Source organism: Vigna unguiculata, chromosome 2 (genome assembly GCF_004118075.2).
Source record: "Vigna unguiculata cultivar IT97K-499-35 chromosome 2, ASM411807v1, whole genome shotgun sequence".
NCBI classification, from domain to species: Eukaryota; Viridiplantae; Streptophyta; class Magnoliopsida; order Fabales; family Fabaceae; genus Vigna; species Vigna unguiculata.
The window spans coordinates 19,676,522-19,689,810 of NC_040280.1; the positions used below are offsets into that span (position 1 = coordinate 19,676,522).

General features: G+C 29.8%; 2 protein-coding genes across 2 annotated transcripts; both read left to right on the forward strand.

Moving 5' to 3' along the window:
* The first annotated feature begins 1,454 nt into the window (after positions 1–1,454).
* LOC114174557 (beta-1,2-xylosyltransferase XYXT1-like) lies at positions 1,455–5,490 on the forward strand. The gene is made up of 2 exons (XM_028059393.1): positions 1,455–1,677; positions 4,247–5,490. The coding sequence occupies exons 1-2, from the start codon at positions 1,455–1,457 to the stop codon at positions 5,488–5,490; spliced, it is 1,467 nt and encodes a 488-aa protein (XP_027915194.1).
* Positions 5,491–9,750: 4,260 nt separating this feature from the next.
* LOC114174195 (chorismate mutase 3, chloroplastic) lies at positions 9,751–12,225 on the forward strand. Its single transcript, XM_028058985.1, is given in 7 exon segments — positions 9,751–9,983; positions 10,204–10,414; positions 10,503–10,589; positions 10,698–10,821; positions 10,824–10,840; positions 11,200–11,292; positions 11,391–12,225. Coding segments are annotated over 7 exon segments (930 nt in total). The 5' UTR covers positions 9,751–9,822; the 3' UTR covers positions 11,628–12,225.
* Positions 12,226–13,289: the final 1,064 nt, after the last annotated feature.

Sequence of the window (13,289 nt, forward strand, 5' to 3'; positions counted from 1 at the left end):
GAGGAAATCCAAGATCTACACAATTCTGGCAGCCTATGATTGAGAATGTCAGTACCCGATTATCTATTTGGAAAGGTAAATTAATAAGTATGGCTGGTCGGCTATGTCTAATTAAATCTGTCTTATCTGCTTTGCCTTTATACTACCTGTCCTTTTTTAAAATGCCAAAAGGTGTGAGCAATAAGCTCTTAAGAATCCAAAGAAACTTCCTTTGGGGTTGGGGTTCGGAAGCCAGGAAAATAGCATGGGTCAAATGGGAAAAGATATGTAAACCAAAGGAGGTAAGGGGCCTAGACATAAGGGACATTCGACTATTTAATGTCGCACTCTTGGCAAAATGGAAATGGAGACTAGGAATGGAGGATAAAGGGTTATAGAAACAGGTTCTAGAGTCAAAGTACGGATCGTGGAGGAACCTTAATGATTCTAACATATCGAGGTCTACGTCAAGATGGTGGATGGACATCTATAATGTGTGTGGGAGTACGACGCAAGGACTCTGGTTTGATAAAAGTTTTGAGTGGGTGTTAGGTGAAGGGAACAAAGTGAAATTCTGGGAAGACATATGGGCAGGGGAAGAAACACTTAAATGTAGGTTTTCTAGGCTATATTCGATATCAGAGTGTAAGGATAGAGTTATTGGGGAGGTTGGACACTAGGAAGACAACCATTGGGAGTGAGACCTAAGTTGGAGGAGACAGAAATTCGTTTGGGAGTCAAATATGGAGGAACAACTTCTCCTAGCTATTAATGGCCTACGATTACGTAAGGGATATCCCGATACTTGGAAATGGAAAGAATGTGAGGATGAGATGTTTTTAGTAAAATCGGCCTACAAAGCATTGCAAATATACGATGAAGATGAAGTGTATGAAGAGTTTACAATGTTGTGGAGCACAAGGCTAACCCCAAAGGCTAAAATACTAGGATGGAGGGTATTTTTGGAAAAGTTACCGACTAAGGATAAGTTACTAGCAAAGGGGGTTCAATTACAACATAACCTCTACGACTTGTGTGGCACATATGAAGAGACTGTAGTCCATCTATTCTTCTCTTGTAGGGTGGCCCAAATGGTGTGGAATATGTGTGATAGATGGTTGGGGGTATGTAATATGCACCATATCAAACCTAGGGCGAACTTTAAACACTTCCACCTCGCTAATCTTAATAGTAGACAAAACCTAGCTTGGAGAGGTATGTGGTTTGCTACTATAGGGGAAATTTGGAACCATAGGAATGGGGTAATCTTTAAGCAAAGGAAAGTGGACCCTATAGAAACTTTCAGTCATGCTCAAATGGTAGCTTGGGTATGGATGAAACATAAGATTCCTACTACAACGTTCTCTTATAGTGATTGGATTTTATCCCCATTTACATGCTTAAAATCCATGTGATACGGTAATGTTGTGTGTTCCAGTGTGATAGGTATCAAACTGCAGGTGTTCAAAAGCTAAATGGAATTGTATCGTGGTGGTGACTGTGTACAAGGGAACACAAAGCAAGGTTCAAAACATATTGTAGTTACATGTGAAGCCGTAGGCATATGGAATAACTTGGATGCTATTGCTGGAGGCTCAAAAGGACACACTACCAGCGACAAAGATCTCCCTCCACTGTGTTCACAACTATTTTATGATGCAGCATATTTGCAGACCTCCATTACGCCTGTTCTATTCTGTAGCAACCAAAACACAATGAAGTGGTGTTTGTGGAAGCAGAAGGGATTAGGATAGCAATTCAAAGGAGGCAGATCAACTCTATTATGCAGAATCTGCTAGATCTTTGTGTTTGGATCCACAAGTCTATCCCATAGTTTTTGTTCACGGTTATGCTATTGTTCTAGCTTTTGTTTTAAAGGTGCTATGATGCCAAGCTAGAGCATCAATATGTACTAGATTGTTTTGTATAAGGGTTAGAGCACCCCTTAAGTGTTCTTTCTTAATTATATCCATTCTTTGTTGATAAAAAAAAAGAGAGTCTAATAGTCAAAGTAAATATTCATATGTCTAATACTAGTTGTTAAACTTTTAGCTCGATCCAACAATTTATAAAATATATTTAAGCTTTATTATATGTACAATAAAATTTCAAATTCATTAATGAAATGTTGACTTCAGGGAAAAGTTAGGAATAATGACAACTCATTAACTCAACGTCATGTAATTAAAAATGAAATTAATGGGATGTTAGACCACCAAAATATCAAAGGCCACTACTCATAACCTCTCAATTACAAGTGATGATCTAATGAAAATTTGAACGTGGGTTTACTTACTTTTTCACGTGATTTTCTCTTTTTTCTTTGACTTGAAATAAGTACAATTAGGATCAAATTTTATTCATTAAAACAAAAATCAAAGTGTTTGTAATCTATAAATTTTAGTTATTGGATTCTTGACAAATATTTTGGAGTGATATATACAATCCCATTATATATGCATAAAATTTAGCTACATTAAATTTTTAACAAATTAGAAAAAAAATATAATTTAATTAATATAATAGTTAAAGATTATTTTATTAGGTTAATCATTATTTTTGAAAAATTTCACATCATTTAATTTTTATAAATGTATTATCTAACAATGAAAATGCATATATGAACTAGTTAATAAGATTATTGAATTCAAGATGTTTTATATTTCATTTTATAAAAAGTTGTTAATGATATAATTTGACCAAGTTTACCCTAATATGAATGGATATCAATTCTTATTATATATAAAAGCCAACATGCCTCCATAATATTTCTTGTCCAATCAACCATCAAAGCTCCAATTGTTCTTCATCTTAAGAGTCACATCAACATGACTAAGAGGAATAAAGTGGGAAAAGAGGACAAGCCAAGCCTTCAAAGTGAGTATATCATTAACTAAGGGCAATTTTCTATTTAGATAATCAATTTATTTTCAAGAGCTTCAATTTTAATTTGTTATTTTTTTGTTATAAATTAGTGTGTTATTGATAAAATTTTGCTAAACATGGCTTTCTAATTAGCGAAATCAATGGAGGAATTGAAGACCACAAGATTTTCAATATTGGCTTTGTGTTTTGGAGTAATGGTGTTCATCCTTTTTCTCCAGATTATTGTCATAGGAGGTAATCTACAAATCCTATTTTGATTTTTCTTCTCTTAATATATCACATATCACGGTTACTCCACAATACTACATTATATTATATTGATTATATACCAAGTATATTGTACAAGAGATTTTTTTTTTCTTCTTCTTCGTTTAGTATAGTGCATTAACTATTTGTATTATAAGATAAGTAAAACTAAGAAAAGATGTTAACTACTTACACACGTAGTCCAATGTTATTGGAAAATTATTTTTTAACATTTTTTTTTTTGATAAACTTTTGATAATGTTGAGGTGACAGGATGAAAAAGAAATATTTAGTATGACTTAAAAAGGAAAAAGAAATATATTTTGATGTGATTTGAAAAAAAGAAGTTTGTCAAAACTATCAGAGTTTAATGTTATTTATGCATTAATATGGTTTTTTTTTTTCGGTTGTGTGAGTTTAGGGTTTAGGATATCTTTTCTTCTGATGTTTTGTTGTAATTTGATTATTATTTTTAACATTTTTAGTTTAGCATAAAAATAAAATTATTGACTAAAATAATAAAAAAATATTTAAAATTAAGATAATTAGATTATTAATATTTTATATTATTTTGTTAAATTATCATTACCTTTTTCACAAATACTACTTACGCTATGAAAGTACATATAACTTTATTTCACATTAAAATACAAATAATATGCATCTATCATTTTACTCGCAAAAAAAAATAATAATAAAAAATGTATTTAGTATATTATGCACAAAACTAATTTTTCTATCATTTTATAAATATAAAAGATTAATAATAATAATAATTATTATATTACATAGAATATTTAACATATTACATTACGTTATTTTTACTTAGTAATATAAGTGTACTATATATTGTCAATGTAATTTATTACATTATTAATATTTAATTCATATATTTAATATTACTTGTTTATTCATAAATTAATAGAAATAAATAAACTTGGCATTAATACATAATTTATGAAAACAATAGTAATATTAAATATATGAATTAAATATTAAATAATGATAAAAGCATGAGTAATATATATAATAAATTCCGTCAAGACTGACAAACAACTATTATTTATATAATAATAATAATAATAATAATAATAATAATAATAATAATAATAATAATTCAATTTTTTCTACACAGATAATACATGGAATGTGAAATTAAGGACCAAGCTATTAATTTCTCGATCGGTCCCTGATCGGAATGTAAATGATGGTAGTGCTGCTGCAATCACTTGTGACTACTCTCATCAAGAATATGATCTTTGCACAATCAACGGCTCAACACTTTTAGATTCCGCATCCTCAACAATCTTTGCCGTGGGTCCTCACACAAAGGATAAATACCATGCACCCTTGAAAATCCGTCCTTACCCTCGTAAAAGTGACAAAGTAGCAATGTCCGGTGTGAAAGAACTCAATCTTATTGAAGCCCAACCCAAGCTATCATGCGCTGTCACACACCGTACCCCAGCCCTCGTATTCAGTGCGGCCGGGTACACAGGAAACTATTACCATGAAATAAACGATAACTTCATCCCACTCTTCATCACCATCAATTCACTATTCCCTAATCGAGATGTAACACTTGTGGTGACGGAGGGAAAGCTGTGGTGGTTTCAGAAGTACGCGGAGTTATTATCTGCGTTTAGTCCCCACCGTTCGATCATCAGCGCAGACAACATATCCACGGTCCATTGTTTCCCATCGGCCACCTTAGGGTTGATAAAGCATGGACCCATGATCATAGACCCAAAACTGTTGTTACCAAACCCCAAAACCCTTCTACATTTCCGTGATTTCCTAGGGAAAGTGTACACAAAATCGGGTACCCCATTTATGTACCCAAAAGAAAAGAAGAAGCCTCAATTGACAGTGATCAGTAGAACTCACAGCCGTGCGATTGTGAACGAAGAAGACGTGATCAAGGTGGGTGAGGAATTAGGGTTTAGTGTGCATGTGTTTGAGCCATCAAGAAGCACTCCTATGGCGAAAGTTTATGGGGTGATTCATGGTAGTGATGTGTTGTTGGGGGTGCATGGTGCAGGGTTAACAAATTTTTTGTTCATGAGGCCAGGGTCAGTGTTGGTTCAGGTGAAGCCAATTGGACTTGAATGGGTTTCAAGAACTTACTATGAGAAACCACCAAAGTATTTGGGGGTGGAATACTTGGAGTACAAGATTGAGGTGAACGAGAGTAGCTTGTTGCAGAAATATGGTGCTGATAGCTTGGTGATCAAGGATCCAGGTGCTTTTCAAAGAAAATGGCCTCACAAAAGGGTACATTGGACTGAACAAAATGTTACCATTGATATAGCTAGGTTTAGAAAGTGTTTGATAAAAGCTCATGAGAAGGCCAAAATATTCATGAGCAAAGTTAATTAGATAGATAACTAGTAGCTACTTGTATTTGATTTGTGAGAAGACACATATCTTTCTTCTGTTTAATTTTATTGTTACTTTTCATGAATAGTAATTTGGTCACATTTATGTCATTTTAGCGTTAGAATAATCATATTTTTATTATTTCTTTTTTTTAAATCTTTTCATTTCAAATAATCATATTTTTATTATTTGTTTTTGTTTTTCAAATTTTTTCATTTCAATTCATAAATTGAACTTTTAATAAAAAAGTTTGTTAAAAAATTTGTTGAGATAATATGACTAAAATCAATTACTATATAATGAGTAGGCTTAAGCGTGTTCTTAATCATGATAAATTTAAGAATTTTTAATTGAGTTTCTAATAAATTTGTGTGATTTATATTAAAATTTGGAAAATTTTCAATTGAGTAGTTAAATGTTGTTCTTAACTTTGTGATCTGCTAGTTATCTTGTACTATCGCCACACAATATTTTATTACAAAAGATCGTGATGACGAGATCTCTTCCAAATATTTATTGTATTTAACAAAATTATAAAAATATAAAATGTAACTATAAAATTATGAAATATAAAATTATAAAATATAAAATTACAAAAATATAAAATTATAAAAATGTATAATTTCATAATTACAAAATTACAAAATATACAAATATAAAATTATTAAACTATATAATTATAAAACTATAAAATTACAAAATTATAAAACGATGAAATTGTGAAATTATGGAGGGACAGTTCATGATGGTTATCGTAGTTCAAGTTTATCACATTTCATGATGGAGGGATAATTCTCCTAACCAACCTTTAGCTTGGCCACATGGTTACCATATACATTCCTTGGTATTAGCTCTAGTGCCCATGTTTATCACACAGTTCATGTTGGTTGTCTCCTACAAGTTGGTTTGTTACGTGAATTCCTTTATATAGCCATGAATCCTTGTTCTAGTTGCTTCCTTTGTGTTTGCTATTGTGCTATTTTCAATTGTTGAGAATATAACCTCGCATAAAACTTGACATACTCAAACAAGACAAGATTTTTTGTGTATATGATTTTCATAACCAATGAGGACTATTTCTCATAGTGTCTCCAACTTATTTATAGGTTTACATTAATTTTAAGCTTTGGATAGGACGAAGATATCAATCAGAATATGTTATTGTTACATTGTTTAGTTTATGTTTTATCCATGACCATGCATTCAACTGTGTCATACAAAATATTTCTTCTGCATCTATATTTTTTTGCCTAAAAATAACATTGTTCCTATCCTATGATTCCAGATGGTCCAAATAACTATTATCCACATTTCTTTCCCAATTTTGTTTTGTTTCCCGTTCAATTCCATTAAATAGACTTGTTGGAAATGTAGTTTAGCTTGGTTACGATGCACAAATATAGCTCGCACCCACCTATCACATTATTATTATTATTATTATTATTATTATTATTATTATTATTATTATTATTATTATTATTGTTGTTGTTGTTGAGATAGCAAATGTCCAACTTCATTATTATGTGACCTTCCATGTTATTAAAAATTTGTTAGAAATAAGAACACATGCAAACAATTTTGATAATAAGAATGAACCCATAAGTAGAGTTGTCAAAATGGGTTGAAACCCACGAGCCAACCCGGTCCATCACGGGTTTAGGTTGGGTTGGATTGAATTTTTTTTATAAATTTCAATACTGGTTGATTTTTTATCCGATTCACTTAGAACACGACTCATCCAGGTTAAATCCGTGGTGAGCCGGTTGGTTCACCAATCCACAAATAAAGGGTCACACAAGTAAGCCGAGTTAAATTGACTTACTAAGTGATCAACCCGTAATAGATTAAGTCAAACTGGGTCGAGTTATCCGTTTTGACAACTTTACCCATAAGAGAGGGGAGTCAAAGGACAAAAGCTAATCGATGATTCCGCAAACATTGTCATAAGTCAAATAATTACCTTTTTTTTTTTGTCCTTAATTGGGTGTGAAATATTGTATGTACAACAATTCGTAATGGAAAGAAATAAAGAACGGAAAGGGTGGTACCAACTTGTTTTCTCATATAGCATGATAAATCTTTTATTAAATCTCCTTCTACAATGTCAAAATATCCTTAGTCTGGTCATCTTTAACAAACTATCCATGATCTACGTTAGCCTTACCACTCTTCAATAATTAAAATTTAATTTTCCTTTCTCTGTTTTGCATAAAACTACTTGGTCTCTTATTTTTGTAGTCCTTTGTATTGTTACAACCTATGATGTACCAATACTTCAATTTTGATCACATATCCGTGTTTGACATGTATCGTGTCTGATACTTTAGTATATTTTAACAATACTTATCAATGAAGTATCTACTTTATAAAGTCGTATCTACAATAAAATATTTGAATAGTGAACAATTTTAGTGACAAAAAATAATTAATCACTATATAGTGATTAAATTGACAACTAAAATAGTTCCAAAAAATTATAATTGGTCTCTAAATTGATAATTAAAATAATTTCAATTATGAATTGGTTTTTAAATTGGTCACTAACATTAGCTACCAGGTTTTGGCTACCAAAATAGTTGGTCTCTAATTAGAAATTTTGGATTCACACGTTAACAATCATATATTTATTATATTTGTAAGAATTATTGTACATTTTTCAATATTCATATATTACGTATCTATCACGTATTGTATCCTATTATTTTGAAAATAAACGTATCGACGTATCGGATACGTGTCGTATCCGATACGTATCGTATATGTGCATTATAACAAAATATTGAATAACAAATTAACCTACTTTTCCACACAGTGATATTAGTTGACTGCTTTATCTATTAGTGAATTATTGGATTGTTTAACACCATGTTGAGTTGAATATTTGTGGTATTAATTAATTCTTGTGACTAGTGGTACGTTTATTTAATCTAATATTTGCTGGTGGGCATCCAGTGTTGGTTTTTAATTGCAAGTTATTTGCGAGTGAGCATATTGTAAAACTACTTGAAGTAAATAAGAAGTTTGTTGCTATTGACAAGGCAATTGGAGAAAATAGTTTCAACGTAATTGCCATTTGCTTTGGAAAATTGTTTATATGAATTGACATCTATTAAGTTTATTCCATATATAAATATATATATATATATCAACAAAGATAATATTAATATTAAATTGGTATAAGTATCATAGTTTCAGCAGCATACAATAGGAAGCAAAATATTTAATTATGTCACACAGTACAGAGAAGAGACAACTGAGAAGTTGACTCTTGGGGCATTGAAATTGAGCCTGTGTTTACTATTCTTAGAATATGGATTAGAGATATAACTTAACATATATTGAGTCCATATCTAAATAATCTTTGTCCTAATAATCACTTAGTTTATCTGTAAATAATAGTGTGATCTCTGTCTAAATGGTCACTTAGTTCATGTATATGAATAACAATATCATGTTTGTTTCAATAATACTTATATTTTTTATTTTTTATAAAAGATTTTGAAACATTGAAGATTGTTTCTAGGGAATTAATCTTTCTTTAATAATGTTAGTTTTATGTGAAAACTAAAATGTAGTTTAATTAATTTTTAGTTAGAGAAAATGGCTTTAATAAAAAAATACATTTTTTTAAAGTTATCCGAATTCTAAATTCATTGATGAATTTTATAATTAAATAGTATGTTTAAAATTGCTTCTTATGTTATGCATAAATCATTAGTATTCTTTTAAGCATACATTTTTAGATAAAGTTGTGTGAATATGGACTTTTCCACTAAATATGTATTTGTTGATCTCTTTTTTCTATCCAAATAGAAAAGACATTTGTTCATTATACGTGTGTGGATGGATTTGTGTCACTATGGTTGCAGAATTAACATTTGTTTGTAGTGACTTTTGATTTTAATTTGTTGATTCTTTTTTTTAGTATATTTGATTAGTAATAAGTATGTAAATATGAAAAAAATAAAGACAAATTTAATTGTTTGTTATCTATTTTTGGATGAAATAAAAGAAGTTAGTTTAGTATTTAATATTTCTAGAAGTAATGTACAAAGTAATACGTGTATTTATAAATTTTAAATGTTGGAGAAGTTATTGTTTGTATTTAAGATAAAGACAAGTGCGTACTATTATAATTTTTAAATATTTTGAGAAATTAATGTTTGAAATAAAATATACATATGTGAAGGTTGTTCCACCAACATTTTGTGTATAAATATGGTATTTGGTATGATATCTTTTCACACAGCTAGTCTTGTTAAAGTGTTGTATCTCAGTATCTCAGTTATAATCATTCTTATTACCACCTTCACTTTTACTAAATTCAACCCAATGGAAGCAATATTGCAATTGCAACCTCACCTTGATATCAAATCAATATCCTATCTTTCTCCAAAACCTATTATCTTTCTTCATCAAAATTTTCTTTCCCTAACAAGATCTCGAGTGACTATGTGTTCTTCCTCTTCTCCCACTCCTTCATTTTCTATCGGGTATTTCTGATTTCAATTTCTTAATATATTTTTTTTTAGTAAAATTGATTTCAACTATATGTGTTGGCATTTCTTGATGAATTTTTGTGACACATTTTTAAAAGCAAGTACCAAACTGACACATCTGAACGAAAGCAGGTACCATCCGACTGATTCAATCTTTTTTGTATGAATTTCTCATTGAGGTGTGATGCACATTATTGATCAACTTTGTATACAGACATTCAGGTAAAAAGAGGATGCATGAAAGTAAGAGCTTGAGTTTAGACAAGATCAGAAACTCTTTGATTCATCGGGAGGATACCATAATATTCTGTCTCTTGGAGAGAGCTTAGTATTCTCAAGATTCAGAAGCATATGACAATGACATGTTATTCAAAGGGTCTCTGGTTGAGTACATGGTCAGGCAAAATGAAAAGCTCCATGCTCAGGTTATTACAATTCTAACACAGTAAAAATATATTAAATGAAAAAGAGCCATCATTTGACTGTTTTTGCTTTTCTTCCATTTGGAATCAGGTGGGAAGATACAAGAGTGAGGAAGAAAATGCTTTTTTTCCTCAATACTTACCCAAGCCAATGTTTCCACATATGCAATACCCACAGGTTTTGGATTTCTATCTTCTATCATGTTATGTAAGATCAAAATTTTTTGGTTGTTCCAGTTGTATTTTGACTAATCTATCTTCCATTTTTCTGTGTACTCATTCCTAGGTTCTGCATGACTATGCTCATTCCATCAATATAAATAATGAGATTTGGAGTATGTATTTTAACGAAATCGTCCCAGAATTGGTAAAAGCAGGAAATAATGATGAGTGTGGATCTATTGCTGTTTGTACACTCTTTGCTTACAGGTACTGTTAAGATTCATGTGTAATGTTAACATTCAATACTCCTTTTCAAGCTATAGTGCTCACAAACTTCAATTCTATACCATAAAAAGGTGTGTTATGAGGTCAAAATACATGAAAGTTTTGTTATTGTTACATGAGTTATTTTTATATTCATCTCCAACGTGTGCTCTTTTGGACTTGAAACTAGATTATTTTGTACTGAAATCAACGTTTTGGAAAAACAAGGCAGGAGTGAACTATAGATCACTTGGTCAGAGCTATGTGATGAAATAATTCTACTAAATTCTACAAGGAGTTCTTTTTTCATAGTGTGATACAAAATTTAGAGTATGTATTATAATACTTCAGCACCATTGCAGGCTCTCTCTAAGACAATTCACTATGGCAAATTTGTCGTTGAGGCAATGTTTCAAGATGCCCCTTCTCAATATGAAGCTGCAATTAAAGCAAAAGTGAATTTCTGTATAATTAATTCATATTTTTTATTGTTTTTTAAATATGCTCAAGTTACTTAATTTTGTGATGTTGCACTATTCTGAACCTCTTTCAGGACAGGAAATTGTTGCTAGAGTTTCTGACATATGAATCTGTGGAGGCAATAATGAAGAAGAGAGTTGAACTGAAGGCCAAAACATTTGGCCAAGTGGTGATGATTGATGAAGCAGATAATGTAGCCAAACCTACCTATAAAATCAAGCCAAGTTTAATTGCAAATCTCTTTGAAAACCGGATTATGCCTCTCACTAAAGAGGTGCAAGTGGAGTACTTGTTGAAAAGATTTGGCTAAACAGAGATGGTGACCCTATACAGAATCCATGGTATAAGGTTTTCATTGTCTTTCCTTTTCCTTAAGGGTGATTTAAGACACTTAAATTTCATAAAAGAAAAGTGTGTAAGATTATGATTTTAAATATTTCAGAATTTGTTTGAAGTAAAATATGCATGTATCAACGTTGTTCCACCGGTATTATTGGTATTTAGTATAATATTTCACGCACTACAACAATTTATAGTTTAAACCACACTAAAATAGATAACGGCTAAATAAATGTAGCCTAAACATATAATGAACAACATTTTTATAAATGATGTATAAATATCATGAAAATCCATGATTATATAATTGTTGCTTTAAACTACGTGGACAAAACTAGTAAAAATGTGGTCTAAAAACATAGGTAAGGTATAAAATCAACATGTAAAACTGTTGTCTATTGTGAGAATTTTAAGCAACGGTTTTAAAAATATTGTCATACTACAAACCGTTGTCTATTATCTATAGCTACACTCACCTATGCCACACCTAAAAAATTGTGGTCTAATCTTTAGACCACGGTTTTTATAATTTATATCATAATTTTATGCCGTTGTCTAAAGTTATTTTTGTTGTAGTGACGTATTATTAATCTGTGTGTTATCTGTCGGTCATTATCTATAATAATATATATATAAAAAAAATTTCTTTTGTATTCATATTTTATAATATTAATTTTATTTTTAATTATTTTAAAAATTAATTATTTTATAAATAATTTATTTTTAATTATTATTCTAAATATCTCTTTTATCTTAAATTATTATTTTAAAATCTTTTATTGTACATATATTATTAGTCATTATGAGCGTCGATACAATGGAAGCAATATTGCAATTATATCAACTTTACCTTGATATTAAATCTTTATTCTCTTTTTCTCCAAAACCTATTATCTTTTCTCATCAAGATTCTCTTTCCCTGATAGGGTATAACGCGACTGTGTTTTTCATCCGACTCCTTCATTTTCTAATGGTTTATTCTTTTTGGTTTAAGTTTGTTGATTTTTTGCAGTAAAATTGATTAGTGTTAAGTATGTAAGTATAAAAAAAGTAAAGACAAATTTAATTGTTTGTTTGCTATTTTGGATGAATTATATTAGTTAAATAAGTCTTGTAGTAAAGATTAATATGTTCAAAAAGAAATAAAAGAAGTTAATTTAGCATTTAATACTTTTAGAAGTGATTCAAAAAGTAATATATGTGTAAATATAAATTTTAAATGTTGGAAAAATTATTGTTTGTATTTAAGATAAAGACAGATGTGTATGATTATAATTTTTAAATATTTGAAATAAAATATACATATGTTGTATGTAATTTTAAATACATATTTTGTATAAATATAAAGCATGTTATAATGCTTCCGAACCATTGCATGCTCTCTAATGGAAATCATTCTAGGAGGCTTTATTTATATATAAACAAAATTTAATATATATATATATATATATATATATATATATAGAGAAATATTTTATTTTATTTTTAAAATATATATGAAAAAATATTAAAAATTGTAAAATATATAAATTTAAATATTTGTATGAATATATTTTATATCAAGTATTGATACCTATCTGTGTACATAATGTATGACAAGGGAATTACCAAGGAGCATCAGATCATTCCGATC

Excerpts from the sequence above, each read along its gene's own strand:
- LOC114174557 (XM_028059393.1), top strand. The coding sequence starts at position 1,455 with ATGGAATTGTATCGTGGTGGTGACTGTGTACAAGGGAACACAAAGCAA. Across the intron at positions 1,678-4,246 it reads CATTACGCCTGTTCTATTCT|ATAATACATGGAATGTGAAA; the intron begins GTAGCAACCAAA and ends TTTTCTACACAG.